A 27,868-nucleotide genomic window follows, 5' to 3' on the forward strand; every position below is an offset into this window, starting at 1 on the left:
TGTCCCTGCATCACGAAAAAAGTTATTAAAAAAAAAAAAACAATCCCAATTTTATATTGTAAGGGGATCTTTTGCGTCCGCTTAATTTTGAGTCTGTATTAGAAACATATTATTAGTTTCAATGTTATAAAAGAGTTATGCTTTAAAGTGTGTAATCAGTTATCCATTTTTACTTCATTTTGAAAAAAATTTTAAAAATAGAAATATGTTCGTGATTTTTAAAATGATTTGTCTTTTCTAATGAACTCCAACAGAGAGGCCCATTGTTATGCTATGGTCAGAAATGCATTTTTCTAATGATTTTTATTATGGCAATACTTGTTATTGAAAATACATCATTTGCTAAATGTAAAAATGAGCAACTAACGACATTAAAAATACGGAGTTGTAAGCATGTATTTAGCCATAATCAACGCATGCGCACTGTACAGTAGAAAATTTGAGGGGAAAACAAAAATGGCGGAAGAGCAGGTGAAAATCAAAATAAACCGAATTTGTCCTTAAATCTAATTGGTGACAATTGTATACTTCTAAGCACCACGAAAGTTTTCTGTCTTGATTCTGAAATTCATTAAGCAAATCTGTCTGAAGTTAATGTTTTATGCTGATAAACACGTGTCGAATAAAGTCTCACTGGCTCCACACTGAGGTGGACCAAACACTAAACAATGTAAAACCAGATTGCCTATGCATTATTGCTTATGGACTGGAAGATTTTTACTAAATGTTCTCTAATACTCTCTTGCCCTTTTAATTACAGATTATTTTCTTTGCAGGAAAACCTTGTAAGACTTCTTATTCTAACTCTTCCCGTCAGGTTTGAAAAAGGCTGGATAATCCAGCCTTCCAGGTTAAAAAGGAGTCCTCAACATGTAACAGGCCAACGTTAAAGCACATCATGCAAGCATTAACAACTGTGTAGAAAATAAATGGCTAGGTGCTTTTAACACCCACTAGAAAGGGCAGGGCCACTGACACTAGGGATCACTAAAAATTAAGGTGGACATGGTTTATTGTTGAGACAGATGGAAATTGGAAGGCTATACAAATTTACATGTACATGTACTAAGTTGACTAGCTATGGTGAATTGTTAATGATGTCTTAGATTAGGAGTCGATCAGGATCACCTGGACTTGGCGATCACAATACTGGTATACCAGTATTGTTGACAATACTGGTACAAAATTTTATTCCATTATTGTTGTTTTTTTCAATAAAAATTCGACAGTTCTGGAATATGAGTGTATTCCAGTATTGTTAGTTCTTGTTGTGTATGTATTGTCCTGGTCCTGTGTATTACATCAAATTAAAATTGAAAAGATCAAAGTGAATAAAAATCATGTTCATGTGATTTTACCCAAGCTAAAAAAAAAAAACATAAGCTAAAAGACCTATATATTTCAAACATTGTCTAGTTCTACATAGTGTTCACTACATCATGCAGTCCATATCATCTCTCTTTCCTCCATTTCCTGCAGATATGTCAACTATTGACAAGGTACACATTATAATAACCAGACATACCAACAACTATTTCAAAGACTGGATTTCTCAGCAGCTTAATGATTTTATTATATATGCTTTGGTAAAGCCACTTTAACCCATTAATCAGATTTGTATGCAGCAAGCATGAAGAAAAAAGTTTCATGCAACAGAAAACTGGCTTACTGTGTAAACATGGCAACACAAGAGAATGCTCATAACTGGACAAAACAGTTTATGAAAGACATGGAGACCCGAAAGAAAAAGAATCCAACAAAAACTAAAGATGCTGCATGTGTCCTAGGGAGAGAACACTCACCAACATATGACACCAAGAGAGCTGTACAAGTTTCAGAAGATGGGCCATCGGGCCATTCTGTTAAAAGGAAAAGACTGTCGAGTGAAACAGAGTACCAGTACAGAAAGAGACTTGCTTCAGTGAAAACCACTAACAATGATGAGACTGAAGAAACCATTGCAGATGACCTAGCTGCAGCAACAACACTATCTGTTCAACAGTCACTGAAGTACATCTTGAAGTGAGACAAGAAGTCGTTACAACAAAAAATCAGTGACAACCAGGACACACTGGAGCTTTTACAGGACCAGGGAAGGCAGATGAGAACCAAGACAACAGAAGACTTAAAACTGACACTGATGACAATTGCTGTCTATAAACATTTAAATGTGTAATTAAACATGTATTGTTATTTCTTAGTGCTAATTATATTATGAATAGTGCTTCATATTAAATATAATACAAGATCATATCTTTTTCAATAAAAAATGTATTAAATTGAGGTAGTTATCATCAATACTGGTATACCAGTATTGTGATCGCCAAGTTCAGGTGATCCGTCGATGATAAGTTGGAAGCAGTGTGTACAAATGTACAATTACTATGCAGAAAACCTATTACTAAAAATTCAAAGCATACAAATTCACTAACTTACAGACAATGTAATCAATAACAGTTATAGTTGTATCAAAGTTTATTTCTATAACTAGAGACAACTTGCACCTATTTAGAAAATGGAAATTTTTTTTTAAAATACTATTTTATAAAAAAAAAAAAATTTAAAGATTTATATGTAGTTTGGCAGATGTTTTATGCATGACACTCAAAAATTTAGGCACATAGGCCCAGCAGGCACACAATATTCCATAGATCAATATTTGAATTTCCAGGTTTTTTCTCGGATTTTTAATGGTCATGTTCTTTTAGCAAATAAACTATGAATAAACATCCCTGTATTTTAGTTCAAAATCTAATAATACATTAATATAACCATAAAACACAGGTGAATAATCCATTATTATTACAAAATTTACAATATCTTACCAGAATCAGTGTAATTCTTCTTGGGATATTCATAACTGCTGTTGCGGACATCACATTGACACCAGTGATTGATGAAATAATCCTTATGACAATGCTTACTGGAGTTAAATGAGTCCTTTAAAGTTGTAGATGTATTATAAATGAAAAAAAGATGTACATTATAAGATAAGAATTGTTTTGCCCAATCAAATGATATACGTGTAATAGCAATGAGGTTTCTAATTTTTTGTGGTGAGTTAAACAGGCTCTTTAGACCTTCTTGGTTAGATAAGTATCCACTTATCAGTCTCATGAAGTTTAATTTATTTTTCAGGAGCTCCTCCAGCTTGAAAATCTCTGTAAACAGTTGTATGAAACTGCCGATACAAATCTGCGAACAGAAGCTGAAAAGGCTCTTATACAGTTTGCTGAATCTCCTGATTGTCTGAATAAATGCCAGTTGTTGTTGGAAAGAGGGAATGTACGTTTTATTATTTTTGCATACAAATTAAAACAAGACAAACATCAGTTAAAATATAGTAAAAATGTTCCTCTTCTAGCTACACGCACAAGTGGAAACAGTGTTGCAGCTAGAAAATTAGGATAAAAGGGCAATAGAAATGAGGGTTTTTTTACTGTTTCTTGTTTCATGTTAAAGAAGGAAGAGTACTTTGCCCTCTATATTAGGCTAGTTCGAAATGAATTTTTAGATCAAAGAATGACTGCCATGAATGAAATAGCTTCTCATTTTCCTTTGAAATGCAGAGGGGTGCTATATTTAAGGGTAGCTTAGACACTGGACTTCTTACCATTTAGTGGCATCTTTTAATTTCAGTTTATTTATCATGTTAATTGTTATCTTCCTCATAGAAGTAATATTGACTGTGCTGCTATTTTAAAGTTTTATTCTAATTTCAGTCGCCTTATACCCAGCTCCTTGCTGCTACAACATTGACCAAACTTGTATCCAGACCAAATCTGGCATTGCTACTAGAACAAAGAATAGATATTCGTTAGTATATTCATTCATTATATTAAGTAAGATAGGTCTTGGGATCATACCCAGTAAGATAGGTCTTGTGGACATAGTGATCCTAATGTTCATTCGTCCATAGACATAATTTTTTTCTGCTATTTTCGTTTTTTTTTAAATATAGATACTTCCAATTTTGCTCATTTCTGCTTGGTTGACCTGGTAAAATCATCTGTGTCCATAAGACTGCATGCCTTGCTTCTCGTTTCCAGTTGATATTGATAAATCTTATTATACTCGGCGTCACATAAATAACATACTGTTAAAATTTGAATAAAAATATTTTCTACGACTTAATTGACACCTACCGTCGTTTCAATTGTCTTAAATGACTTGCTCATTCGTTTAGCCTAACGGCTTCTCCCTAAACATTGAATCGTTAAATTCCGGTCAGATTTTAATTCTCGGTGCCAATATTTACATTATAAAAAGTCGGCCATGTTTACAGTGATCGGGTTGCTAGGAGATGTTGTTTACGTTTAAAGGTTTTGTCCAAAAACCGAAGAACCCAGAATGCATTTTGGCGTTATTTCGGATATCTCAGATTTATTTTATGCAAACAACGTACAATACAGAGAAGTTGATCAAGCAGACGATTGTCACCGGAATTTTACGGGAACTTACAAACTTTGTTTGTAAACAAATCGTCCCGTAGAAACCAACATGGCGGATATTAGTATGGGATTTTCCTGTAAGGATTTGTTACGCATGATTTAAGCTAATAAGCAACTCGTTGGTACTAACACGTCATACATATATGCAAACTATCTTCATATTGAATAAAAGAGAGACAACTCTAGCAGTAAGTCCTGACGATTTAAAAAGTAGAGCTTTAATTCAAAAATGTGTTGTATGTGACGTTGAGAATAGTATGAATACAGTGCTTTAAACTTTTAATAGTTGGTCAATTTTGATTATGTGCTATATTGCATTTATCTGTCAGAATATACATAAACTTGTTTGTTTATTACTATTTAAAAAAAATATAATAGGTTTATTAAAAAAAATTATGTTTTCTCTAAATAGAAAAAAATCTGTTTTCAGTCTAACTCTATTACTTTAACTGCACATATTATAATGTGGTAACAATTTGAATTTGTGTCTTGGGTTTTGTAGGAAATTATGTGTTGAATTACCTGGCCACAAGACCAAAGCTAGTACATTATGTTTTACAAGCCTTAGTTCAAGTAAGCATTATTTTGCAAGTTTGATTTCTGAGTTTTCAGTCAAATTACTTCTGAATTTGCAATAATGTCTCGTGTAATAAACATAGAACATTGTTGCTTTGATACTGAATATAGCTCTTCAAAGGTTTTGAAAATGAAATCATTAAAGTAACATAGAAAATGTACAAAGAAAATTGTTTGCATTGAAATGCATGTTAATAAATAACATGATAAATAGCCTTGAGAAGTTAGCAACATGAATCAAGTAGATTGTAATTCTGTTGATATCAGGGATGGAGTAATCATAATCAGTACTGTGAAAGTATTTTAATTTGTGGATACCAATTTTCGTTGATGAGGGAAGAAACTTAAGTTTGTGGATTCTTGAATTTGAGGTTTTGAAATTTTCTGTATACACATCAGAGAGAATCAACTATTTGTTGGAAACAACATTTCATGGTTTGACCTACCCACGTAAACCACAAAAATTGATACCTCATGAAACTTTCACAGTAATTGTAATCAGTTGTAATCAAATACATTTTCATAAGTAATCATGTGATCAGTAATCATTGTAAATTATAATTACAAGTATCATATGTAATCAATTTCTTGGTAATAAAAAAAAAGTGGTGTAATCATGATTACTTTTTGATTACGTTATAACCCCCCCACCACCACCACCACCATAATAAACAAAAAAAAATCTGTGAAAAATAGATTACTAAAAATCAGTATGTTCCCTTTTTACATTATTTATCAAACTTAACATTTTAATTGATTTTAGCAATTGAAAATGGAGATTGACTAATATACATTTTATTGAATAGATAGTAGTGGTGTACCACTCCAGTTAAATTTCTATTACCTTGTGTCTTGTTTTCCACTACTTATATGCCACAGCAAATAAAGAATAGATAATTGAAAAGGATTTTTCTATTAAGATTTTTGATAATTTATATGCAAAATCCTCTATGGCATAATGTTGACATAAAAATTTGTGAAACAATTAGTGAATATACAGCTTCTTTACATGATTTTCTTCCGTTTTTTAAAGGATTACTGCTATTTCAAATCGGGATTTCACCGTTACGATTCTTTTTTTAACTGTTTATTTACTTCCGATTTTTGCCAATTTCCGGTTTGTTTGTTGACCTTGTAAAAGATTCTCAGATACATGTACTATGTTATATCTGTGTAAATTATAATTAAATTAAAAGATTGAAATGGCCTCAAGAAAGAGTAAATTAATGTACATAATTATAAAACAAACATATTACTCAATTCTATTTTTTCTGTTATTGAATTTCCTTAAGGCTCTACAATTGTTTGTCAAATTTTGTCACCTCACTTAAACAGACCCTTAGTCTACTAGTTAGAGTGAAATACACTCAGTATGTTAATAAGAGTAAAATAATTTTCAGTGTACAATTTTAAAAAGTTGTGTTTATCACATCTTTGAAATTATGTATATAATACACAAATTATTTTTCTAAATATGTCATTACATTACCTCTGCCAAGGAAGGAAAATTTATTTTCTTCTATTCATGTGTGGAAATATCTGAAGTAGTCATTTATAATCATGATTACTTTTACAAAAGTAATCATATGTAATTGATTACATTTGAAAGTAATCAGCCCCAGCCCTGGTTACTATTACCATTTGTTCTTACAGCTGTTTGCAAGAATCACAAAGCTTGGATGGTTTGATGTGCAAGAGGAGGAATATGTATTCCGTAATGTTGTTTCTGATGTCACAAAATTCATACAGGTAATAATTAGATTTGTTTTTCAGCTTTAGAAAATGATTCATTTTCTTTCTTAACCAAAAATACTTCTGGAGAGGGAATATCTAACAATGTGTTATGTATACCAGAGAGGGGTTTTTTGTCCACTTAAAAACTAAATTCTGATTCTTCAGATCCTAATTTTTCAGTTTTGATTCTTTTTATTTATTTGATATCAACATCTGATTTTGCCAATTTTTCTTTTTAGCCTCCTAAAATCATTAAGGATTTGCATTCATAAATGCTTATTGCCCAACCATTTTTTTTTCCATTTTTATGTCTGATAGGTTTTTTTTTGTGTAAAGTCTTTTAAAAGACATAAATTTCTATAATGTTAAAAGCATATTCATTTTAATTCAGACATTTTTTGTGTAAAAACTATTTACAATATAGAATATGGATATACATGTACAACAGTTATGATGGTATACCAAGGGTCTAGACAGTCAAAATTGTTGGTCATTGACCAACAAATTAGGCAAATGACCGACAGCCATTTTCGAATATCAGACATGAAAAAATTGTCAACCCTTATAAATTAGAGTCTGCATGGTTTTATTCGTGTATAAACAACCTGTCTATCTGTCTCCTATTGTTTATTGGAAATTAATTGACAGGTGTGTGTCAGTCTTAGCCGATGTGCAGTCACCTGTGACTGTGATTTACCTGTAACTGTTTAGTTGATTGCATAATTAAATTAACGGTACACGTGCAACCCCATTGCATATACGAATTAATTGATGTAACTCTGGAATTTTCATACATTTATTAGTTAATTATTAAAAAAGATAGTCCACCATTTTCCCACTGATCTTTCAGAGGTAACGAAAGCACATGGAACTGAAACTACGAATCAGTCGTAGTTTGTAATTATTAATTCATCGATTGAATCGTTTTAACACTGAGGTCAACGGACCATTTAAATCAATATGCAAAATGTGTTCGTGATTTTCTTCTATGAATGATCAACACTTTTTTTCATCACTCGGAAGTTTTCAGCTGTTTGTCTATGTGATGAAAAAGTCTGAGAGATACGATGTTTTGTTTACATATTAGAACGTCCTCGTGTAGTCGAAACCGAACTCGTTCACTCGCTTTAATATTTTGTAAAAAACAGAGTATGTGATGAAATAACACAATTTCCAATATTTATCTTAAAATAACTACATAAAAAAGTTTTTTTAAGTTTATTTTCGATCTGAGCATGTAACAGACTTACACAAACGTCTGCTGAAGTTTAATAAAATGTCCGACATGGGCTGTCAAAATTTGCGGACCCTTGTGGTATTCGTGTACAACAATTGTAATGGTTACAATGGTATACATGTACAGCATGTATGATGGTATACATGTACAACAATTATAATGGTGTACATGTACAGCATGTATGATGGTATACATCTACAACAATTATGATGGTATACATGTAAAACAATGTACACCATGTATGATAATATAGGGAAGTTCGTATCAGTAATTATTTTATTTTTACATGTACAACAATTATAATGGTTACAATGGTATACATGTACAGCATGTATGATGGTATACATCTACAACAATTATAATGGTATACATTTACAACAATTATGATGGTATACATGTACAAAAATGTACATCATGTATGATGATATAGGGAAGTTGGTATCAGTAATTATACTAGTATTGTTTCAATGATCATTTGACAGTACACTAAGCCAATGAATTTAAGTTATTTTTTGTTATATCTCATGGAGTGATTAGGCGAAGAAAAAAATACCTGTCTTTCCTGTGGCATGCTCTAAAAAACTAGAGTTGTAGGCAAGAAGTTTTATTTTTCCAAAAGTTTTTGCCCAATTAGTTTAAATGAAAAAAAAAAAGACTTTAATAGTACTTTAAAAAATGGCCAGTATACTAGGCCAGGCTAAAAAAAAATAGGGTTAGTAGTATTAGCTGAAAAAAAATGGTATTTTTTATGCCTATTAGAAAAGATCCAAGTTTTTTATTGAATGAGTTGTTCATCTAGTAACAGCAAATACAGTGAAATTAAAAACCTGCAAAATTGGTTTACTTATGAGAAACCAACAAAACAGTACAATTATATGTCAGCGTCAGTAAGTTGGTAAAATGGAATTATAAGGAAGGTAATGCAAATGTTGATATGGTGTCCATTAACAAATGTTATATTTTCAGAGTGGATCTACACAGCATGTTATGATTGGTGTTCAGTTATTGTCTCAACTTGTCTGTGAAATGAATCAGCTGAGTGAGGTAATATTTGAATGAGACCCTCTTTATTCAGTTATCCTCTTGCCGTATGCTTTTACACCTTGTCATACTCAGTAATAACCCAGTACTATTGCACTAATTAGAACAGTACACCAGAAAGAGTTCCATAGATTTCTGATTGGTTTTGCACTTGCTTAATGATTAATTGAGGTCATGATATGGTATCATGCTATGAATGTTGTCCATAGTTTATAGTGCTTTATGAATTGTACTAAATGGTGTCATATCTGAATGGAATGCTGGGATTTTTTTTGGAACTGTTTAGGAAGAAGGGAACAAAAATGAGTCCGAAATTCTGTGTATGACATCTGTGGTGGTATTATGATGTGCCCTACAAGGCATTATATTATATAGAGGAAAACAGAGGTAATAAGGATACAGTAAATCAGGATTAGTAATTAGCTCTACAGAAGAGGTTAGTTCTATTAATTCAGTTACATGTACATGTAAAAGTCTCTATACATACATAAGATTCTTAGTCCTTTTGTAAAGTAGAAACAGAAAACTCCTGCTAATTAGTATAGCAGTCTTAAAGTACTCAATATCTGGTGCATTGAAAAAGTATGAAATAATTATATCCATGAAAACTAATACTGTTAGGCATCTGCTTTCAGGCTGAAGCTAGTCGATCAATAAACAAACACAGGAAGATAGCAGCATCATTTCGTGACACACAGTTATTTGAAATCTTCCAATTGTCTTGCTCTTTGCTGAGGACTGCTGTTGGCAATCTAAAAAGTATGAACTTCACTGATGATAGTCAGGTTAGTGTCAACATCATAGAAAGCTTTTTTTTTTCTTTTTTTTTTTCAGTCAGCCAAGTTATAGGACATACGGTATCTACTTCTTTAATAATAGACCTTGTGGACATTTCTTCTTCAAAACCACTTAGTGCATTCCATGTATTATTCTGTAGTTGTTTTGTCAGAAAGTGTAATTATGCATACCCTAGTACTGCCATTATGATTTCAACAACTGATTTGGAAGTTGAAGCTGTAAAACAAAAGTTGAAATGAGAAACATCCTGTAGATGCTAAAATAATGCTTGTTACAGTTGAATGTTTATCCTGATGGAAGGAAGCTGTCGTTAGCTTATCAGTTTTCTTACTTTTAGTTATGAAACTTTATATTCTTGTACAACATCAGTCACATGTTAATGTATATATTTACTTCGATTCTTTTCAGCATGGATTGATATCTAGTGCCCTGCGCCTAGCACATAATTGTTTGACATTTGACTTCACTGGATCATCTAACGATGAATCTTCTGATGAACTCTGTACAGTACAAATCCCTACAAGTTGGAGGACAGGTAAAATTTTACTAGTATACTGCTAAATTATTTAAGAATTTAATCTTTCCTTTCAACTTAATTGAATTGATAACACCATCAATGAAAAGATAATATTCATGAGAGGAATCCTTGCTTACTTATACAGTGTGAGAAACCACTGCTCACCAGCTCGCCAAATACGAGTAGATGTGTAATTTGTTCTCATTAGCCTAAACTCGTCAATTTGGTGACCATTATTTGATTCGTGAGTTCAAAGGAAAGTTAACCAGCCAACTGGTTATTTAGTAAAACATCCCTTCAACAAAAGGTCGGCATTCCAATGGGAACAAATTGTGCTCCTTTACTGGCTGACTTATTCCTTCACTCTTATGAGGCTGACTTTATAGCTGATCTGATCCGAAAAAAAAGAATATCGTTTAGCTAGATCCTTTGATTTCAGTTTCCACTACATAGATGACATATTATCTTAAAACAATCCTAATTTCTGGGATTTGATACATCACATCTACCCCAAAGAACTTGAGATAAAGGATACTACAGACACTGAAGTCAGCCTCATATCTTGACCTACACTTAGAAATCAATGGTAAAGGAAAACTATTGACCAAACTTTACAACAAATGTGATTACTTTTCATTCAAAATTGTCAACTTTCTTTTCATCTGTGGCAACATCCCTTCAGCACCAAAGTATGGAGTGTTTATATCACAACTCACACGTTATGCCAGAGCTTGCCGAAACTATACAGACTTTTTGTGTCATGCTAGAACTCTAACAAGTAGGCTTTTGGAACAGGGTTATGTTGCTGCAAGATTGAAGTCATCACTACAGAAGTTTTATGGTCGTCATCATGAACTCGTGGATTGTTGAGGTGTATCCATCTGCACCATGAAGACTGATTTATTCAACGGCTCATGGTTCTCCTTTCCTCGTTTGTCCACCCCGGACTTGACTGTTATGAGCAACTGGGCGGGTGTTTCTAGAAAAGCAGAGGACGCTTACCCTACCGGTGCACCTGGTCCATGCTCCCAGTTTTTAGTGGAGTCCGAGTTGCTCATTTGCTTTTGTTACTTTATATATATGATTTTAGTGACTTTATGTTCTTTGTTGTGTATGTCTGTTTTCCATGTGTGGGCTTGTCCTTGGATTACATTCTTTTGATTACCGCTATAACCTTGGTTCCCTTGATTACTCTTAACATCATACATTAAAAATATGTTTCCTACATTTTAAGAAGTTTTCATTGAATATGTCAGGTGAAATTTGGCATGATATGCACAATTTTATTCAGTGTTCTAGGATTTTTTGGTCAACTTGACTTACCACAGGTAAGTGGTGTCCAAAAATGACTTACCCAGACTTTAAATGAACTTACCCACATTGAAAGTAACATTTCAAAGACAAATGAACGATTTCTCTTTTCTTCATCATAAATGTTATCCCTTTCCTTTTTATCAAGTTTTGTTTTCTTAGAGGGGGGTTCTACCTCTTTTCAGGATGTGAACCCAAAACTCGCGAGCCATTTTTATTTTGAATTTTCCACCACTCAAACATTCAGTATTGTATTTATGAAAAACATTGCTGGGCATAACTATGATAAAAACTTGTATTGGAACTTTTACATTTTTATGGCGTTTTACCCATTAGTCACTTTTCTCAGACTTGGGTGCCTCCTCTCCCCTCAATACATTTTATATTAATTTGCAAACAAATATATAATGATGAAAGAAACTATTCATCTGTTTAAAATTACGAACTTTGAAGTCTGGATTTTCTTTTTTACCGTTTTTGGATTGAAAATTTTTGTTTTGCATCACGAATATGTTCGACTTCAATGGAATAAAATAGATCTAATTACAACGCGACAATAGGATCGTGATGAATAAAAAAGCAAAACAAAACAATCACATTTTCTAAAGAATAAAACTTAAATTCTGCTGAAATAAATCCAGAAATAATTGCCACAGGTCGGGAAAGTAAGGACTTATTTTTAACATACCCAAACTTTAAAACTGACTTCCCCATGGGTAACCAAAGGCTCCCAAAGGACTTTACCAACCTGAAAACTTACCACGGGTATTGCGTAATGGGAATCCTAGAACACTGTTTATTGACTTGTAAAGCATTGTTTACGGTTTGCCATTTTAATTTCCGGTAAACTTCAATGGGTTGGAATATTCAAAAATGGAAAAGTTTTTGATAAATTTGAAAACAAATAAAAAGATAGTTGAAGAAAGAAAAAGAAAGGCAGAAGATAGTCAATTCCAAGAGAAAACAGATGATAGTACAGAAAAAAAACAAAAAAAATTGGCTAGGTGAATTTCTATTTGGCTAGCAAGATCAATATTCCACTAGCCAGAATGGCAAGTTGGGAAAAAATGGTTTCCCACACTGCTTATATAAAAAAGGTTGAATAGGACCATTAGTTCAATTGAAATGGTAGGCTGTACATCCCATTCTTCATCTAAAGTTGAGTATTTAAATAGGGCTAATCCAAGAAAAGTGTTTGGGTGGGTTGGATGGCCCAATTCATTATACCACCGATAGATTTAAAATACAATTTTCATAGCAGTGCATTACTATGTATGCTTTGACATACCCCCACCCATATATTTTTTTAAGTGTTGTCCCAACCCCTATACATTTTCCCAGGAATAACTCTTAACGTTAAAATGTCATTTAATTACTTGATAGGATCTCTCAAGTTCTTTAAGATTATATGTTAAATATTTAGCATGGTGAAATAGTAAAGTACTAAGGGTCTGTTTAATTAGGCAAACATTTTGTGTGGAAATGCATTAACCTCCAGCTGGATGTTAAACCACCTAATGACTGTCATTAATGAAAATTGTCAGTGTTTATGATTAAGAAACAGATTATCTTATTGTGTTTTTATTGCAGCATTCCTTGATCTTTCTACATTAACTTTATTTTATGAGCTGTATTCTGGATTACCAGCATCACTCTCATCCATGGTGAGTTTAAGGGTTGCATTATAATTTGGTAACTACGCAATTAATCAGAACTCAATTTGTTGACTTTTGATGACAGTGTTTCTTTCCTTGCCTTGGGTATATTACCTTTTTCTACAAGGCATCTTAGGTATAATATTATTTTATCATATATTTTTGTGGCAAAATTAATGAGTTTAACAAGTTTTGATTTATGAATTTTTTTTTTATTGTTTGTGAATTGTGTAATAAATGATTAACTACTTTGTCAATTTCAGTCTTTATCATGTATAGTTCAGATAGCATCAGTACGAAGATCTTTATTTAATGGAACTGAAAGATCACAGTTCTTAAATCAAATTGTTATTGGTGTTCGAAACATATTGGAAAACCCACAGGTATGGTCTGCTACAATAAACTTTAATTGTGGGCATCATAATAAAGTTTGGGTATGGGCTTTGAAGTTGTATTTTTTTTTCTTCAATTTATATATGGATTTGAGGTGGAAAAAAATCACATATCAAAAAGAAATTGATGGTTTAAATGTCAGTCTTGATATTAAACAAGCTTAGCTGAAGTTCTGTGAAAGTAATTTAATTCATGGATACCAATTTTCATGGATTAAGGAAGAAAAGCAAGTTCATGGACTGTTGAATTCATGGTTTTGAGGTTTTCAGTATAAACATCAACAGTAATCTTCTTTTCATTGGGAATCAAATTTTGTGGTTTGGCTTAACCACGAAAACTATGAAAATTGGTACCCCAAGAACAGTAGTACTTTGACAGTGAATTAAGTGTTATAAAATGTGTTGTTGACCCGTGCAGGTCCGGGTGTCAAAAGAATAGGCCTGCAGTAGCACTAAGCTTGTCGTAAAAGGCGACTAAATAGTGCTCAGAACCCTAGCCGAGGGCTAGGGCGCTCTGCCCACAGAGCAACTGGGATGTGTGCCCCAGGTGGTGGAATGGGGTACCCCTGGCGTGTTACATGCTGGGGTTGTCAGGCTATAATACGGAAAACCTGACCGCAAACCATAGTGGTGCACTGTGTTGGGAAAGATGCCACGTTCCTCGCATGCTAAAGAACCCTACTGTGGTATTCTCCCGGAGTAGGAACCATAGGGCTTTGCCACAGGAGGCTAAATTGCCCGACCCTACCCACCTCTCCCCATTTCCTGTGGCACTCAAAATTTGTTGACCCCATTGTCCTTGTGACCCACCCCTTTTTCATTTCATCATCATTTCATGTTCATCGTCAAAATATAGCTGAAATATTGCTGCTCGGACGTTAAACCCCAACAAACAACAACAATATAAAATGTGTTAAAAGTGAAATTCAGTAGTGATATTACTCGATATGTAATTAGTTTCTTAATTTATTATCTAAAATTTAATGATAAAAAAAAACATATTTGGTTTTTATTCCAGAGTCTCTCAGATCCTAGTAATTACCATGAATTCTGTCGCTTACTAGCCAGACTGAAATCAAATTACCAGCTTGGTGAACTAGTCAAAGTAGATAATTATGCTGATACTATCAAACGGATAGCAGAATTTACTGTCACAAGTTTACAGGTAATTGTCAATCACAAATTTTCAGGTCATTGTCAGTCATAAGGTTTAAAGCTGCATTAACTGCCAAATTTATTCAGTTCTGATTCTACTGAGTTTTGCTGAGTCAGTGAAATAAGTTTGTAGTAATGCAATTGAAACAATAAATGTGTCAATAATACCTACAGAATATTGTGAAAACAATGTTTTTTTAAACAAGGAAGATTGATAGCTCTGATCTAATTATTTTTCATCATTACTTTCAAAGATTGCTGACAGGACATTCATCTGGGTTAAAAATACTTTCACCTTGGTAAAAAAATGATAACGGATACACAGCTAAGCATGTGTCTTGTTTACATTTCATTTCAGCTATTTCTTGATTTGTTTTAAAATTAAGAATGACCATATTTGTGCCACATTATATCACAATACGTAAATTTCAAAAGGATTCTTGTGTTATATTCAAACTTTTTTCTTTTCATCTTCAGTCCGTCGGTCTTCCTTGCTATTGATGAACCACTTTCACTTTGCAATCAGATTTTTTCTTAATGAATCTACCTTTACAGCACATGCACAGATTAAGGTCACGAGAAGTTACATGCATATGAATTTAGGTCGACTTTTTGTCTTGCAAGACAATAATTGTATCGACATGTATTTAATGCATTTTATTTGTGGATATCAAATGAAATTATACAGGAAAAGTACAATTTAGTACAAATAATTCAAAGTTAAGGCATATTTCAACAGAAACAAAAATTTACAAAAATGACAGCGAATGCAGCTTTAAGGTCATTGTCCATCAAAAGTTTACAGGTCATTGATAGTCACAATTTAACAGGTCATTGTCAGTCACAAATTTACAGGTCATTGTCAGTGAGTCATTGTCAATCACTAGTTTACAGGTTATTTTCAGTCTGAAGATGAAGCGAGTAAACCACTGGTGTTGTAGTCTGTCTTCTTGCCAGCATATTAATGTTAAAAATCAAAGTAATATTAAATGATTTCTTAGTTATTTCCTTGAAATTTTGCATCATTTTTTTTTACAGCAAATGTGGCAGTTTGCACCCAACAGTGTTCATTACCTTCTAAGTCTGTGGCAAAGGATGGTAGCATCTGTACCATATGTCAAAGCAACAGAACCTCACATGTTAGAAACATACACCCCTGAAGTGATGAAGGCTTATGTCATGTCAAGGCTGGAATCTGTAACTGTTGTTGTTAAGTAAGTCAGATATTTATAGAGGTTGTTGGAATATTTAAACACATAATATGCAACAATATCTTTAGATGACTTTATACGTTCTGAATATTATGGAAATAAAACAGTTTGGTGTGCAGACATCAGTGTAATTTATATTGATGTTCAATTCAACTCTTTTAAAGTGTGAAGAAAATCTCTGTTACTTTTATACTTATATTAGATAAGTAGTGTTGAAATTTTTGTCTTGTCATTTCTTTGCATCACTGTTTTACTATATTCAGCATTTTGATGTTAAATCTTCACAAACTGTCTGATTTTATACTCTACCTTTCACAAATTTAGAAAATAGCATTATATTGTATGATGATATTTCTTTGCAGAGATGGTGTAGATGATCCATTAGATGATTCGGGAATGATCATGCAACAGTTAGACCAGGTAACATCAACAGTAACACCTATCATAAGAATGTTATAAAGACTCGACAGTAATACTATGACTATTTTACTATAGCACCTACATAAAGTGTTGCAAAATCTACAAAAGGACCTTGGATTATATCAGTCATATAAAAGCAACATGTTTTGTTTGTCAATGTCTGTTTATATCAGTTAAGTTATCCATCTTATCCTCTTAAGATGCATGGAAAATCAGCGAGGGGAAGTAAAACTACTGCCAGTCAATCTTTTTCGTTTCTATTTGCTGTTATTCAACAACTGTTTAAGATACTGTAAAAAATGAAGAAGACAATTGCTTGCCGTGGTGAGTTAGTTAGGAAATAAGAATGGAAGTGCTAATTCTTATTTTCTGTTTTGTGAGTAGATCTCTAGCATAGGAAGATGTGAATATGATAAAACTTGTGCCCTGTTAGTGCAGTTGTTTGATGAGGCTGCTCAGAGGTACCAGGAAATAGTGTCATCAGGGTCAACTGGAGCAGAGCTTCACATACAGGAAGGTAAGGGAAATCAATCATGAAATAAATTGATTCCAGAATTGTCAATAATGATAGAATAGAAGTTCTAGTGTGACCAATAAAATCTTTACTACTTGTACACATGAGATACTAACTTGAGTACATGATTTGTAATTTTTTTTTTTTTTTTTTGCCTTGCACATCTGATCTTGATGCCACTTAAAAATGATACCATTAAAAAGAAATTGATTGATTTTATGTAATTCTATATTTTTATTTTTCTACCTCAGCTTTGTTTGGAGATATATAGTTTTTCTTTGCAAATACTTATCATGGCCACTTGATATTTTAACAGAAGCTTTATATAAGGATGTCATATGGTGGGATTTAATTTTAGACTTAAGGAGCATCAACTTTCTCTTTGGCGACTTTCTTTTGTATTTTGACCATATGTTATGGTCACTGGAGGTGGGGAGCAAGGGGTATCCTTTATTTAGCTTTAAGTAGTTTTTTTTCTATTTCTTGATGCACATAATAAATAGATTACTTAAGTTATGTTTTGTGTGTATTAGGTAGATTATCATGGTTAGTATATTTGATTGGGGCTGTAATAGGAGGGAGAGTTTCTTTTGCCAGTACAGATGAACATGATGCTATGGATGGGGAACTCGCATGCAGGTATATTCTTTTTTTATTTTGAATTATTTAAGATACTTTAAACTTAAATAGTGTACTATTAAGTCTTCAGACATAAGAGGATAACCCACAGTTTTTGTTGTAGAACACAATTATATATCATTTACCATCATTTTAGTGTGTAGACTTTCTTATAGTTTTTATACCCCCACTCAGGAGAGGAGTATACAGTTTAACCTGTGTCCAATCTATAACACATTTTTTTTTCGTTACAAAATTCTCTGCTTCTGCTAATCTCAGGCTTTTGATATATTTCACAAAGCTTCATATTGGTATACTGTATCATTGGAAGATCTTTTTTTCACTCAGATGACATCTTCTTCCTGTTGGTGGAGAAAAAAAAACAGTAAATTTTCCCTATACAGTGGAAATACAATGTTCACAAAATTTTTGTCATCTTTTCGCATTGTAAATGAGCAACAGAGACATATTAACAAATGGTATTTTTCAATTATTTAATCTGTTACAGAGTTCTACAGCTAATGAATTTGACAGACACAAGAATAGCTCAGGGTGGTTGTGAAAAACTTGATCTTGCCATACTTAGTTTCTTTGATCAGTTCAGGAAAATCTATGTTGGAGATCAAGTACACAAAATGTCAAAGGTATGTCATAACAACATACAAAATATCTCAGGCATGTCATAAAAACATACAAAATATCACAGTTATATCATAACAACATATAAAATATCAGGCATGTTATAAAAACATATAAAATGGATCAGGCATGTCATAACAACATACAAAATATCACAGGTATGCCATAACGACATATAAAATATCTCAGGCATGTCATAACAACATTCAAAATATCAAAGATATGTCATAACATACGAAATGTCAAGAGAATGTCTAAATAACATATAAAATGTCAAGGAATGTCAAACTAACTTACAAAATGTCAAGGGAATATCTAAATAACATGAAATGTCAAAGGTATATCAAAGTCAAGGGAATGTCTAAATAACATAAAATGTCAAAGAAATGTCAAACTAACATGAGATGTCAAAGGAATGTCAAACTAACATATGAAATGCCATAGAAATGTCAAACTAACTTATAAAATGTCAAGAAAATGTCTAAATAACATGAAATGTCAAAGTCAAGAGAATGTCTAAATAACATACAAAATGTCAAAGTCAAGAGAATGTCTAAATAACATACAAAATGTCAAAGGAATGTCAATTTAACATGAAATGTCAATGATATGTCTCCTTTAAGGATAGTTACTAACTTATTTGGATAGAGCAATATTCAAGAATGAATTATGGTTAGTTTTGCTCTGTGGTAGTTGAGTCAAGATTTTATATTTTGGGTTTTTAGAATTTGGCTGAAAGTAAGTGAGATTTGACAGCTTTGAACTTTAAATCACTTAAAGTCCCTTCATGTCTTGTTTCTGAGCAGGCTGTACTTACATGAGGTAATGCAATGCTTTCCCATAAAAATTATCACTGTATTTAACTAAAATTTTAGTTTGTGGAAGGACTGACTTGGCATCTCAAAAATTAGTTTGTAAGGATCTATTGCGTCACATTTTCTTTTTCCTTTTTTAAAAGACATTCAAGCTCTGTCTGCAAAAATCTTGTATGTGTTGATACTGAACTTGTAATTGGCATATATACCCATCCATCTTCATATCTAATTGTACAAATATATTTCATCTTTATGTGGTGTTTTATCAAAATAAAGTCGAAGCTTTGCATGGTTACTGATTTATATAAATGTTTTGTAGGTTTATAGGAAGTTATCTGAAGTTTTAGGGCTAAATGATGAATCAATGGTACTTAGTGTGTTCATTGGCAAAATGTAAGTTCAACTATTTGCTCTTGTTCCAACCTTCCTCATTTAGAAGATGTTTATTAAAAATATATTTGAGAATACTTAAAAATAGACAGATTGAAAGAACAGTTTCATTTTTGTCTTTTTTATTCTTCAAAGATTGTTTCTGAAATTCATGTTAATAAGTATTACTAAATTTACAGGTAACTGGTTAATTCATTGGTAACTGTTATTTGTAATCATGCCAGCTAAAATACAGATTTGAATCTCTGCTTTACAGAATAACAAATTTGAAGTACTGGGCAAGAAGTGAGCAGATAATCTCCAAAACTTTACAGCTTTTAAGTGATCTCTCAGTTGGTTACAGCAGTGTTCGTAAACTTGTCAAATTAGAAGCCGTCCAATTCATGTTAAATAATCATACTGTAAGTATAAATGTGTTGATATAGTTACACATATGGTTGATAAAATTGGAACTTATTATTTTCACTATGTGCTAATTTTTTACAATTTTTTGCTATGGGCAATTCAGTGCCAAAATTTTTACCCACAGTATCATTTTTTACACAAACAAAAAGGCTAATCATTGTTTTTTTAAACCATGATAATTGTTACATGTGAATATGTTCACTTGACAGAATCCCAACTATCCACATGTTTTACAAAATTGATTCTCATGTTATTCCTTCAATGTTAACATCGATCAATTTTTTAAGATTCGATTTTTTTAAAAGTATACCCATAGAATTCAATGATACTTCAGGCAATTAAAGTATACCCATAGAATTCAATGATACTTCAGGCAATTAAAATATTTATGATTAAAATAAAATTATAAGCAAAGCCATCAGTCATAAGTGCAGTTACTAATTCATCATTACTAAGGGGAAATGATATAACATGAGTTTTTATTTGTTAGTTGAAGGCTAAGAATGTGTGAAATATGAATAATCTCATATGCTTGGAAGGGTAGGTAATCCAATTTAGGAATTTGAAGTGGAAGCGTTTGGTATCCTTTTGAGTTTCTGCTCACTGTTCTTGTTTATTTGTTATAGAGTGAACATTTTCCATTCCTTGGTATAAATACATCCAGTACACGTATGGCAGACATGCGGTGTAGAACAACATTTTATACAGCCTTAGGTAGATTGCTGTTAGTAGATTTGGGAGAAGATGAAGATAAATTCGATCAATTCATGATGCCATTAACAGGTAACTGTGAGGGAATTCAATTGGAATAATGGTCAGTAAATTAAGTATGATAATGAAGAAGTATGAAATCTTATTTATACCAATAAAATATTTCAGATTTGCTTTTAGTGAAATATGTAGCTGAAGGGTTATACAATTAAAAATTGTGTATGCATTAAAAAAGGTTTCATTTTATTATTTCACTCTCTCAAGTCTGAATAACTTGAAAGAGGAACAAAAACATTTATATGAAAAATTAAACAATTTCAAAAAAATGTTTTCTCAAATAGATGTTGGTGCGCCTACCATAGCTATGGTTTAATTTCTTGCACATTTCAGCTGCCTTTGAGTCAGTCGGCAGTATGATGTCTGATGTCAATTTACAGATCAAATCTGAGGAAGCCAAGGTATTGACTTAATAGAGGGACAGGTGTGCAAGTTTTGAAATGAGAAATTAAAAAGTTGTTACTCAAAGCCATTGTTAGAAGTTAATAAAAATCCAGTACAATACTAAGATGATATTAGTAAAATTGTTTAATTATGATTGGTTTGAAGTTATGATAGAACTGAGGCCTTTACCATATAGTCAAAACATAGCAACATAGAAATTTTGGTAGTAAAGGTTTAATGATTATCATTATGGAGCTGTATTATGAGAACACAAGGAATTGTGAATTTATTTCAATCCTCACTTTTATTTTGCAGCGATCCCTAGTTGGAATTGCCAGAGACTTAAGAGGACTAGCCTTTGCCTTTAACACAAAAACCAGTTTTATGATGTTGTTTGACTGGATGTATCCTTAAATGCTTGATTTATAGGGATCTGAAGAAACTTGTATTTTAAAAAAAGGGATTGTGAATTTCCTCCTCAGGCATTTTATGACAAAGATGATAGTTAAAAAAGATAAGTTGCAAATGGTTAAGAAAATTGCGTAAAAAATTACATTAAATACATCTGATCAAATATTTTATTTAATAATCCAAGTCTTGATACATAATTATGAATTATATTCCTTGATGAAGAACAGATACCCTGCCTATACTCCCGTGTTACACAGAGCCATAGAACTATGGTACCCAGAACCTGCAGTCACAACACCAATACTTAAACTAGTTACAGAGTTAGCTCAAAGCAGGTATGGCCAATGTCAAAATGTATTCCTATGTATTCCTATGTCTTTTTCTCAAAATTTCAATCAGTTGATGGAAACAAGATATATAATAAATGTTTTAGATACACATACCTAATACCAGTTATTTTGTTGGGGTTTTTTTTGTCAGAACTCCTCCACCCCTTTTTTGAGGAGGAGGTATGCATTTTTTTAATTGGGTTAAATTTGAAACTCTGAATTGTGTGACATTTTTTTTTCATTTGGTATTTCTTGGCATGGGGAAAGAAATGGTTAGAGCAAAGTAGCACATGTTACATCATATTAAATGAATATGTCAGATTAGTTCTGAAATTGACAATATGAAAATTGCATGCATTACAAACAATGTGTTGTTTATAATCTGGATCTCTAAAGTGCTTTCATTAAATGGTAAAAACAAATGATTTCCGATTGAAACACAGCAGTATTAGATTTTAATGCTTATACTACTGAAACTTTCTATGAATGGGAAATTTTTATATGTCTTTGGGATAAATTTAAAGCAGTTTTATTTTGAAATTGGGAATGTTTCTAGGGAAAACAGCCAAAATTTTGAGGTATATTAAGACAAACAAATATCACTGCTAACAGATTGAGTATTAAGTACTTGAACTGTTAAAATTTGGTATACAAAATCTTACTTAATACTTTAAGGCCATACAAAAAAAAAATGCGTAGGTTCTCTGGCCACATTTAAAAAAGATTGATGCGGGTGGGAGTCAACTGCCCTCAAAAACTTAATCTTTTTGCAGATCACAAAGATTGATGTTTGATGTATCCTCACCCAATGGATACCTACTGTTTCGAGAAGTCAGTAAAATGATTGTTAGTTATGGTATGTTGTAAATATTTTGAAGTTCTGCAGAACATTTTTTTCTCTTTATTTGAACTTGAGACTTAACATTACTTGGATACTCTCAATTTGTTTACATATTGGTTTCTAGGAAATGATGCATTTTGACTGTACAAATTTACATTTGTGTTTTGTTATCACATTTTCACAAAATTACCAAGTTAAAAAGATTTGTAAGACTTGAATTTCATAAGGTGTTGTGTGCTAAATTTTGACTTTTATTTTTCAGGTTCCAGAGTTCTTTCATTAGGTGATGTTCCTAAGGACCAAATTTATTCGATGAAGTATCCTTTGAAAATTACTGTTAATAACTTTATAATGTCCTTTCAGTTTGGCTTTTTAAAATGGTTGTTTTTTTTTTTGCTTGTTGGTGGGATATGAAAGTATTGAACCCATGATCTCCCACACTCAAGGTGGGTAAACTGCTACCATTCCACAGAGGCAGTCCCTTACATTATAGGTGAAAAGGAAGTTTTTACAATACAGTACATGTACTAAGTTTTTAACAACTGAATTTTCTTAAATGTATACGAAATATTAAGAAAAACAGATTTATTATGCAAGCTGCAACAGACATCAAAGTTCATCATTACTTGCTATTGTTTATGTTTCCTTAACAATGACCAGATTGAAAGGCATTTCTATAAGTTTTTCAATGTTAAAGGCAGCTTTATGTGGAAACTATGTAAATTTTGGAGTGTTCCGACTGTATGGGGATGATGCATTAGATGATGTACTGAATATGTTTGTTAAATTATTGTTATCTGTGTCTCAACGTGATCTAATGGTAAGAGTTGTGTAGCAGTCTTTATAAAAATCAGACAGGAGTTGATTTATGCATGTCAAAATCCACTAAGTTCAATTCTATGTCTAATCAGAAACAGTTAAAGATCACTTGGCAGTCTTAGTTTTGTTGTTGTTGCACTTTCAATACAAAAAAAAATATGGAGATTGTGTTTGAAATTGATTGCACACTGATTGTTGGTGTTTAACATCCAAGCAGCAATATTTCAGCTATATTCAGACGATTGCACACTGCAAGAGTTATCCTTCTTGATTTGGTTGATTTAAATGGGGATTGAGTATATTGTTATCTTAGAAATACACATCTGAATACAGAAAGGACTATTGCTTCGTAAATATACAGCACATGAAGACCAAAAAAGCATTGTTTGTTGAGTGGGTTTTTCTACACTATGAAGCACCTCTACCATAGGCAGTGCTTGAATTTTGTATGGACTGGTGTTATTTAATTAGTACTATGTGATTCGCTTCATCATTTTCATTTAAGCATCTTTATATGGTTAATAAGCTAGGTTTTCAGATACACTCAGCTTCTGTAAGTGTTGTGAAGAAATTTTTTTATCATAACTTAATAACTACTTTAGAATCAATTATTTTGGCAATAACTGAAGTTTTGTCTTTTCAGGATTATCCCAAGCTTAGTCAAAATTACTATGGTTTATTAGAATGTTTAGCCAATGATCATATGTCATTTATTAGCAACTTGGAACCTCAGGTCTTTTTGTATATTCTCTCTACAATATCTGAAGGATTAACTGCATTAGGTAAGATATATAAGATACATTGTTGTGACAAAAATAGTAATTGTAAAATTGATACTTAGTTCTTGTACTTGTAGTAGGAGGAGAACAAAAAAAAATACAGTGTCATCTGTCTATTTTACAAAATGGACTATTAAAATGTGTTCAGTTTAGACAGGTATTTGGATTATCAGGGTCATATGAATTGATATAAAGGGACTTATAAAAGTGTCTAGGAAAGGTTTTAAGATTATTCAGGGTCCAGTTTAGATCAGATTCACTGTATTTAGACTTTATCAATATTTTATGCTTAAATGCTTCAAAGGCTGTGCATTGCACTTCTGTTAAGTCATGAATTAATTTCCACATTGATACACATACAAAGATATGAATATTATATTTTAGATACAATGGTTTGTACTGGATGTTGTGCAACACTAGATACTATCATTACCTACTTATTCAAGCGATTGACCAGTAAGAAGAAGAAAAATTCCCCAGGTGCAGTACGAGATAGTGAGGCATTCCTAAGAATATTAGAACTACATCCTGATATTCTACAACAGGTACTGCCTCAAATTTACTTGTTATTATATCATAGATTTTCGTTATGATAGTTGGAGAGGATGTTTATCCGTCTGTCTGTCAAAGTTTTCTCCACTCCCAATGGATGGATTGATTTCAAATTTGGTATGTGTCTTTCTATAGATGTAGCATACATTGTTTGCAATTTGAGTTGCTGTCAACTTCCTCTATAGGTGAGGGTATGCCTAACACAGCAAGTTGCTACTTTATGTTTTCCTGGACATAACAATTTAAAATTGTCTTTGAAATATGTTTAATTTGAGTAATCAATCATTCCAATATGTTCAAGTTCAGATTTGTTTTTGTATCTGGGCCTGTTTTATCAACCTAATGTGCCTTAAGGATTTCAGATTTGTAAATTATGTGGTATCAAGAAATGATTTCTTTTATTTTCAGATGCTGTCTACAGTATTAAATATCATAATGTTTGAAGATTGTCGGAATCAATGGTCCATGTCACGCCCATTATTAGGTCTTATATTACTTAACGAAGAGGTTGGTAATGCTAGAATTTACTTTACATCCTTCAGACAAAGTTTTTTGGGGGTGGTAAATGCGAATCACTACATCTGTCTCTCAGTCCTCATTTCTTGTGACTAAAACTCCTCTTAAACCACTAAAGGGATCTTGATGGAATTTTAAAAGAAGTTTGGGCGTCACTTGAAGATGTACATGAAGGAAAATCATTACTGTCTTTGGGAATGGAATGGAGGTAATCCAACTTATGGGGTTTATATTTAAGATTTAATGCCATTTGAAGTGGGACACTCTCTTCGTGAGTTTGCTCAGAATATTTCTAGTTTGAAATAGATTTAATACCAGCAATACTAGGAATAGAAAAATGACAGATTGGTAAATTGTCTGAAGTTTAATGAATTTTACAGACAGAAACAATTTAATAAACTCTGATAACATTGACTAATCACCTGTGATCTACATGTGAGTTACAACTATATCTTCAGTCAATAGCATCACAGTAACTGATTTTACAAAAGTGGCTTACAAGAGTGGCTTATTATGGTGATGCATTTTTTAACAATTTTTGTTTGTAAATTGATTAATTTTTGACAAAAAGCAGCAGCAGTTGGAAATATTCACTAAAGATAAATCACAAATTATAGATTGTTAAAAAAAAAATGTCAACTATAAGTTATGTGCACTATGTGGACACTAACTTTGCATCATAAACCGATTTCGACAGGAGCCTCACAAAGATGATGATGAATTGGTAAAATGTGTTGATAATGACTTAGAAGTTGATTCTGAGTTGCAAAAAACTTTTTCCAAGATAGTCATAATTGACTGGGATCGTTCAAGCTCAACTCAGTGACAGATGTACAATTTTTCTCCTACTTACTGTTGGATAGACATGCCTCTAAAAATCATGGACATTATTCAAATCAAACATCATTTGCTAAGCAGATAACTCTTTCATGTTATTTAATGTATGTTTCTTTAATAAATATGCTATAACATGATACTTTCTCCAACAGGTAATTCCCCTTGATCACGTTGATTTAACACTTTTGGTTTTATCATCCATCTTATTAATACTAAATCTGATAAACCACCATACAATTACTTAAACAAAGGGTGGCTTTCTACCGTGGGTGTATCCTGCATGGTCTGTTAGTAGGGGATTGGAAACATTTATAATTTAGTATTTTTTATTTTCAGTACTTCAACAAATTACGGGACAATATTATTTCCAATCAACCAAATGACAAACAACAGAGTATGGCCATGTGTTTTGAGAATTTAATGAATTGTATAGATAGATCGTTGTTGTCCAAAAACAGAGATAGGTAAGTTTTTAAGATCTCCTGATTTGATATCAAATGATATTTGCTGATAATATCTATACTTACAAATATGCGGTTGTCCTTGTATCTCGCAACTAGCCCATGATATTTTGGGTAACTCTGTTGACTGTTGTCATGATTTCTTAATACACCTGTTGAGTGTTGTTTTGTAAAGCTAGGAAATAAAACTCATTGATCCTTTCAAAATGACTTATTTATATTTACATTGAATCCTTTATTTTAAGATTTATTTTTGTGAAATTTACAAATAAAGCAGTATTGAAAATGTACTGCTTTCTTTTTACAGGTTTACACAAAATTTGTCAATATTCCGACGAGATGTCAATGATTCTTTGAAAGCTGCTGGTGGATCTAGTCCGTCACCATCACCATCGTTAGACATGATGACATGTGGATGACTGTGATCTCAAATCAGGAACTTAGTGCTAACAATGTGATAGTTCTTCACAGTACATTGCAATATGTTCATTGCCGTTTTGTCTGTAGGTTGTTAGGAAGTCTTGGTCAACAAATGCTGAAATCTGTTGCCACTATGTCGCTATTCTCTGTGTAGTTAATAAGGATAAGTGAATGTCTGGACTCTTTTTAGTGACTGAAAAATGCCCCCAATCAAAATGATTTTTACCACCTACAGAAAATATTGTAACATGTACATTTTAGTACTACTGTAGTGTGCTGTGTTCATGTGCTTTCCGTCTAAATTATTCTGTAAAAGTGTGTAACTACATAGCTTTAAAAGTGTTCATTGTCTTTTGGCCAAAATTATTTTAAAAACGAGAAAATGGAATGCATTTTATGCTTTTCAACGTGTGGTTTTGTATGCCATATTCCATGAAAAGCAATGCTGATTGGAGGATTTTTTTTACACTTTTTTTACTCAAGAATGGATCTGCTGTCTGCAGCATAAAAATAATGAGGGGGGGGGGAGCTTTTTGTTTATATTTAATGATATGGTTACCAAGTGAGGTAATAAGGCACCTTAGGGATAAGGGATGGCCTGGAAACCAAGAAAATTACAGAATTTTAACACAAGCATTCTTTCTTTGAAATATTTCATGAATTTTTTATGGATTTGCACAGATACCATTACTGTGAAACTTATATCCCAGACGACAAGCATTGAAATCCCCTTTTTTGCTAATGTCAGATTTTTATTAAGTGCCATGGTCTTTCTGTATTGCCAATATATGACAAAGTTTTGTGCTTTTATTTTCTTGATTTTGAATTTGGGTAGAAATGAGTGATTTGTGAAAATGCATTAAAACAAGATG

General features: G+C 32.2%; 1 protein-coding gene across 3 annotated transcripts; it reads left to right on the forward strand.

Moving 5' to 3' along the window:
- Nucleotides 1–428: 428 nt before the first annotated feature.
- On the forward strand, nt 429–27,796 carry LOC148622151 (exportin-7-like). 3 transcript variants are annotated; one of them, XM_088571760.1, is made up of 30 exons: nt 429–471; nt 3,139–3,285; nt 3,723–3,816; nt 4,954–5,024; nt 6,681–6,776; nt 8,965–9,042; nt 9,675–9,824; nt 10,246–10,372; nt 13,256–13,329; nt 13,584–13,703; nt 14,731–14,877; nt 15,906–16,081; nt 16,441–16,498; nt 16,883–17,015; nt 17,546–17,651; nt 18,139–18,274; nt 19,404–19,477; nt 19,731–19,875; nt 20,506–20,662; nt 20,981–21,048; nt 21,347–21,435; nt 21,670–21,777; nt 22,545–22,627; nt 22,875–22,929; nt 23,273–23,432; nt 24,075–24,213; nt 24,595–24,755; nt 25,171–25,269; nt 26,452–26,579; nt 26,884–27,796. In XM_088571760.1, the coding sequence occupies exons 1-30, from the start codon at nt 457–459 to the stop codon at nt 26,993–26,995; spliced, it is 3,306 nt and encodes a 1,101-aa protein (XP_088427886.1). In that variant the 5' UTR covers nt 429–456; the 3' UTR covers nt 26,996–27,796. The 3 variants fall into 3 exon arrangements, with proteins under 3 accessions (XP_088427886.1, XP_088427887.1, XP_088427889.1); XM_088571761.1 differs by lacking the exon at nt 13,256–13,329 and having other exon boundaries at nt 434–471; nt 13,600–13,703; XM_088571763.1 differs by lacking the exons at nt 429–471; nt 3,139–3,285; nt 3,723–3,816; nt 4,954–5,024; nt 6,681–6,776 and adding an exon at nt 8,283–8,362.
- Nucleotides 27,797–27,868: the final 72 nt, after the last annotated feature.

Source organism: Perna viridis, chromosome 3, assembly GCF_037379345.1.
Source record: "Perna viridis isolate PV_CMFRI_1.1 ecotype Kerala chromosome 3, ASM3737934v1, whole genome shotgun sequence".
NCBI classification, from domain to species: domain Eukaryota; kingdom Metazoa; phylum Mollusca; class Bivalvia; order Mytilida; family Mytilidae; genus Perna; species Perna viridis.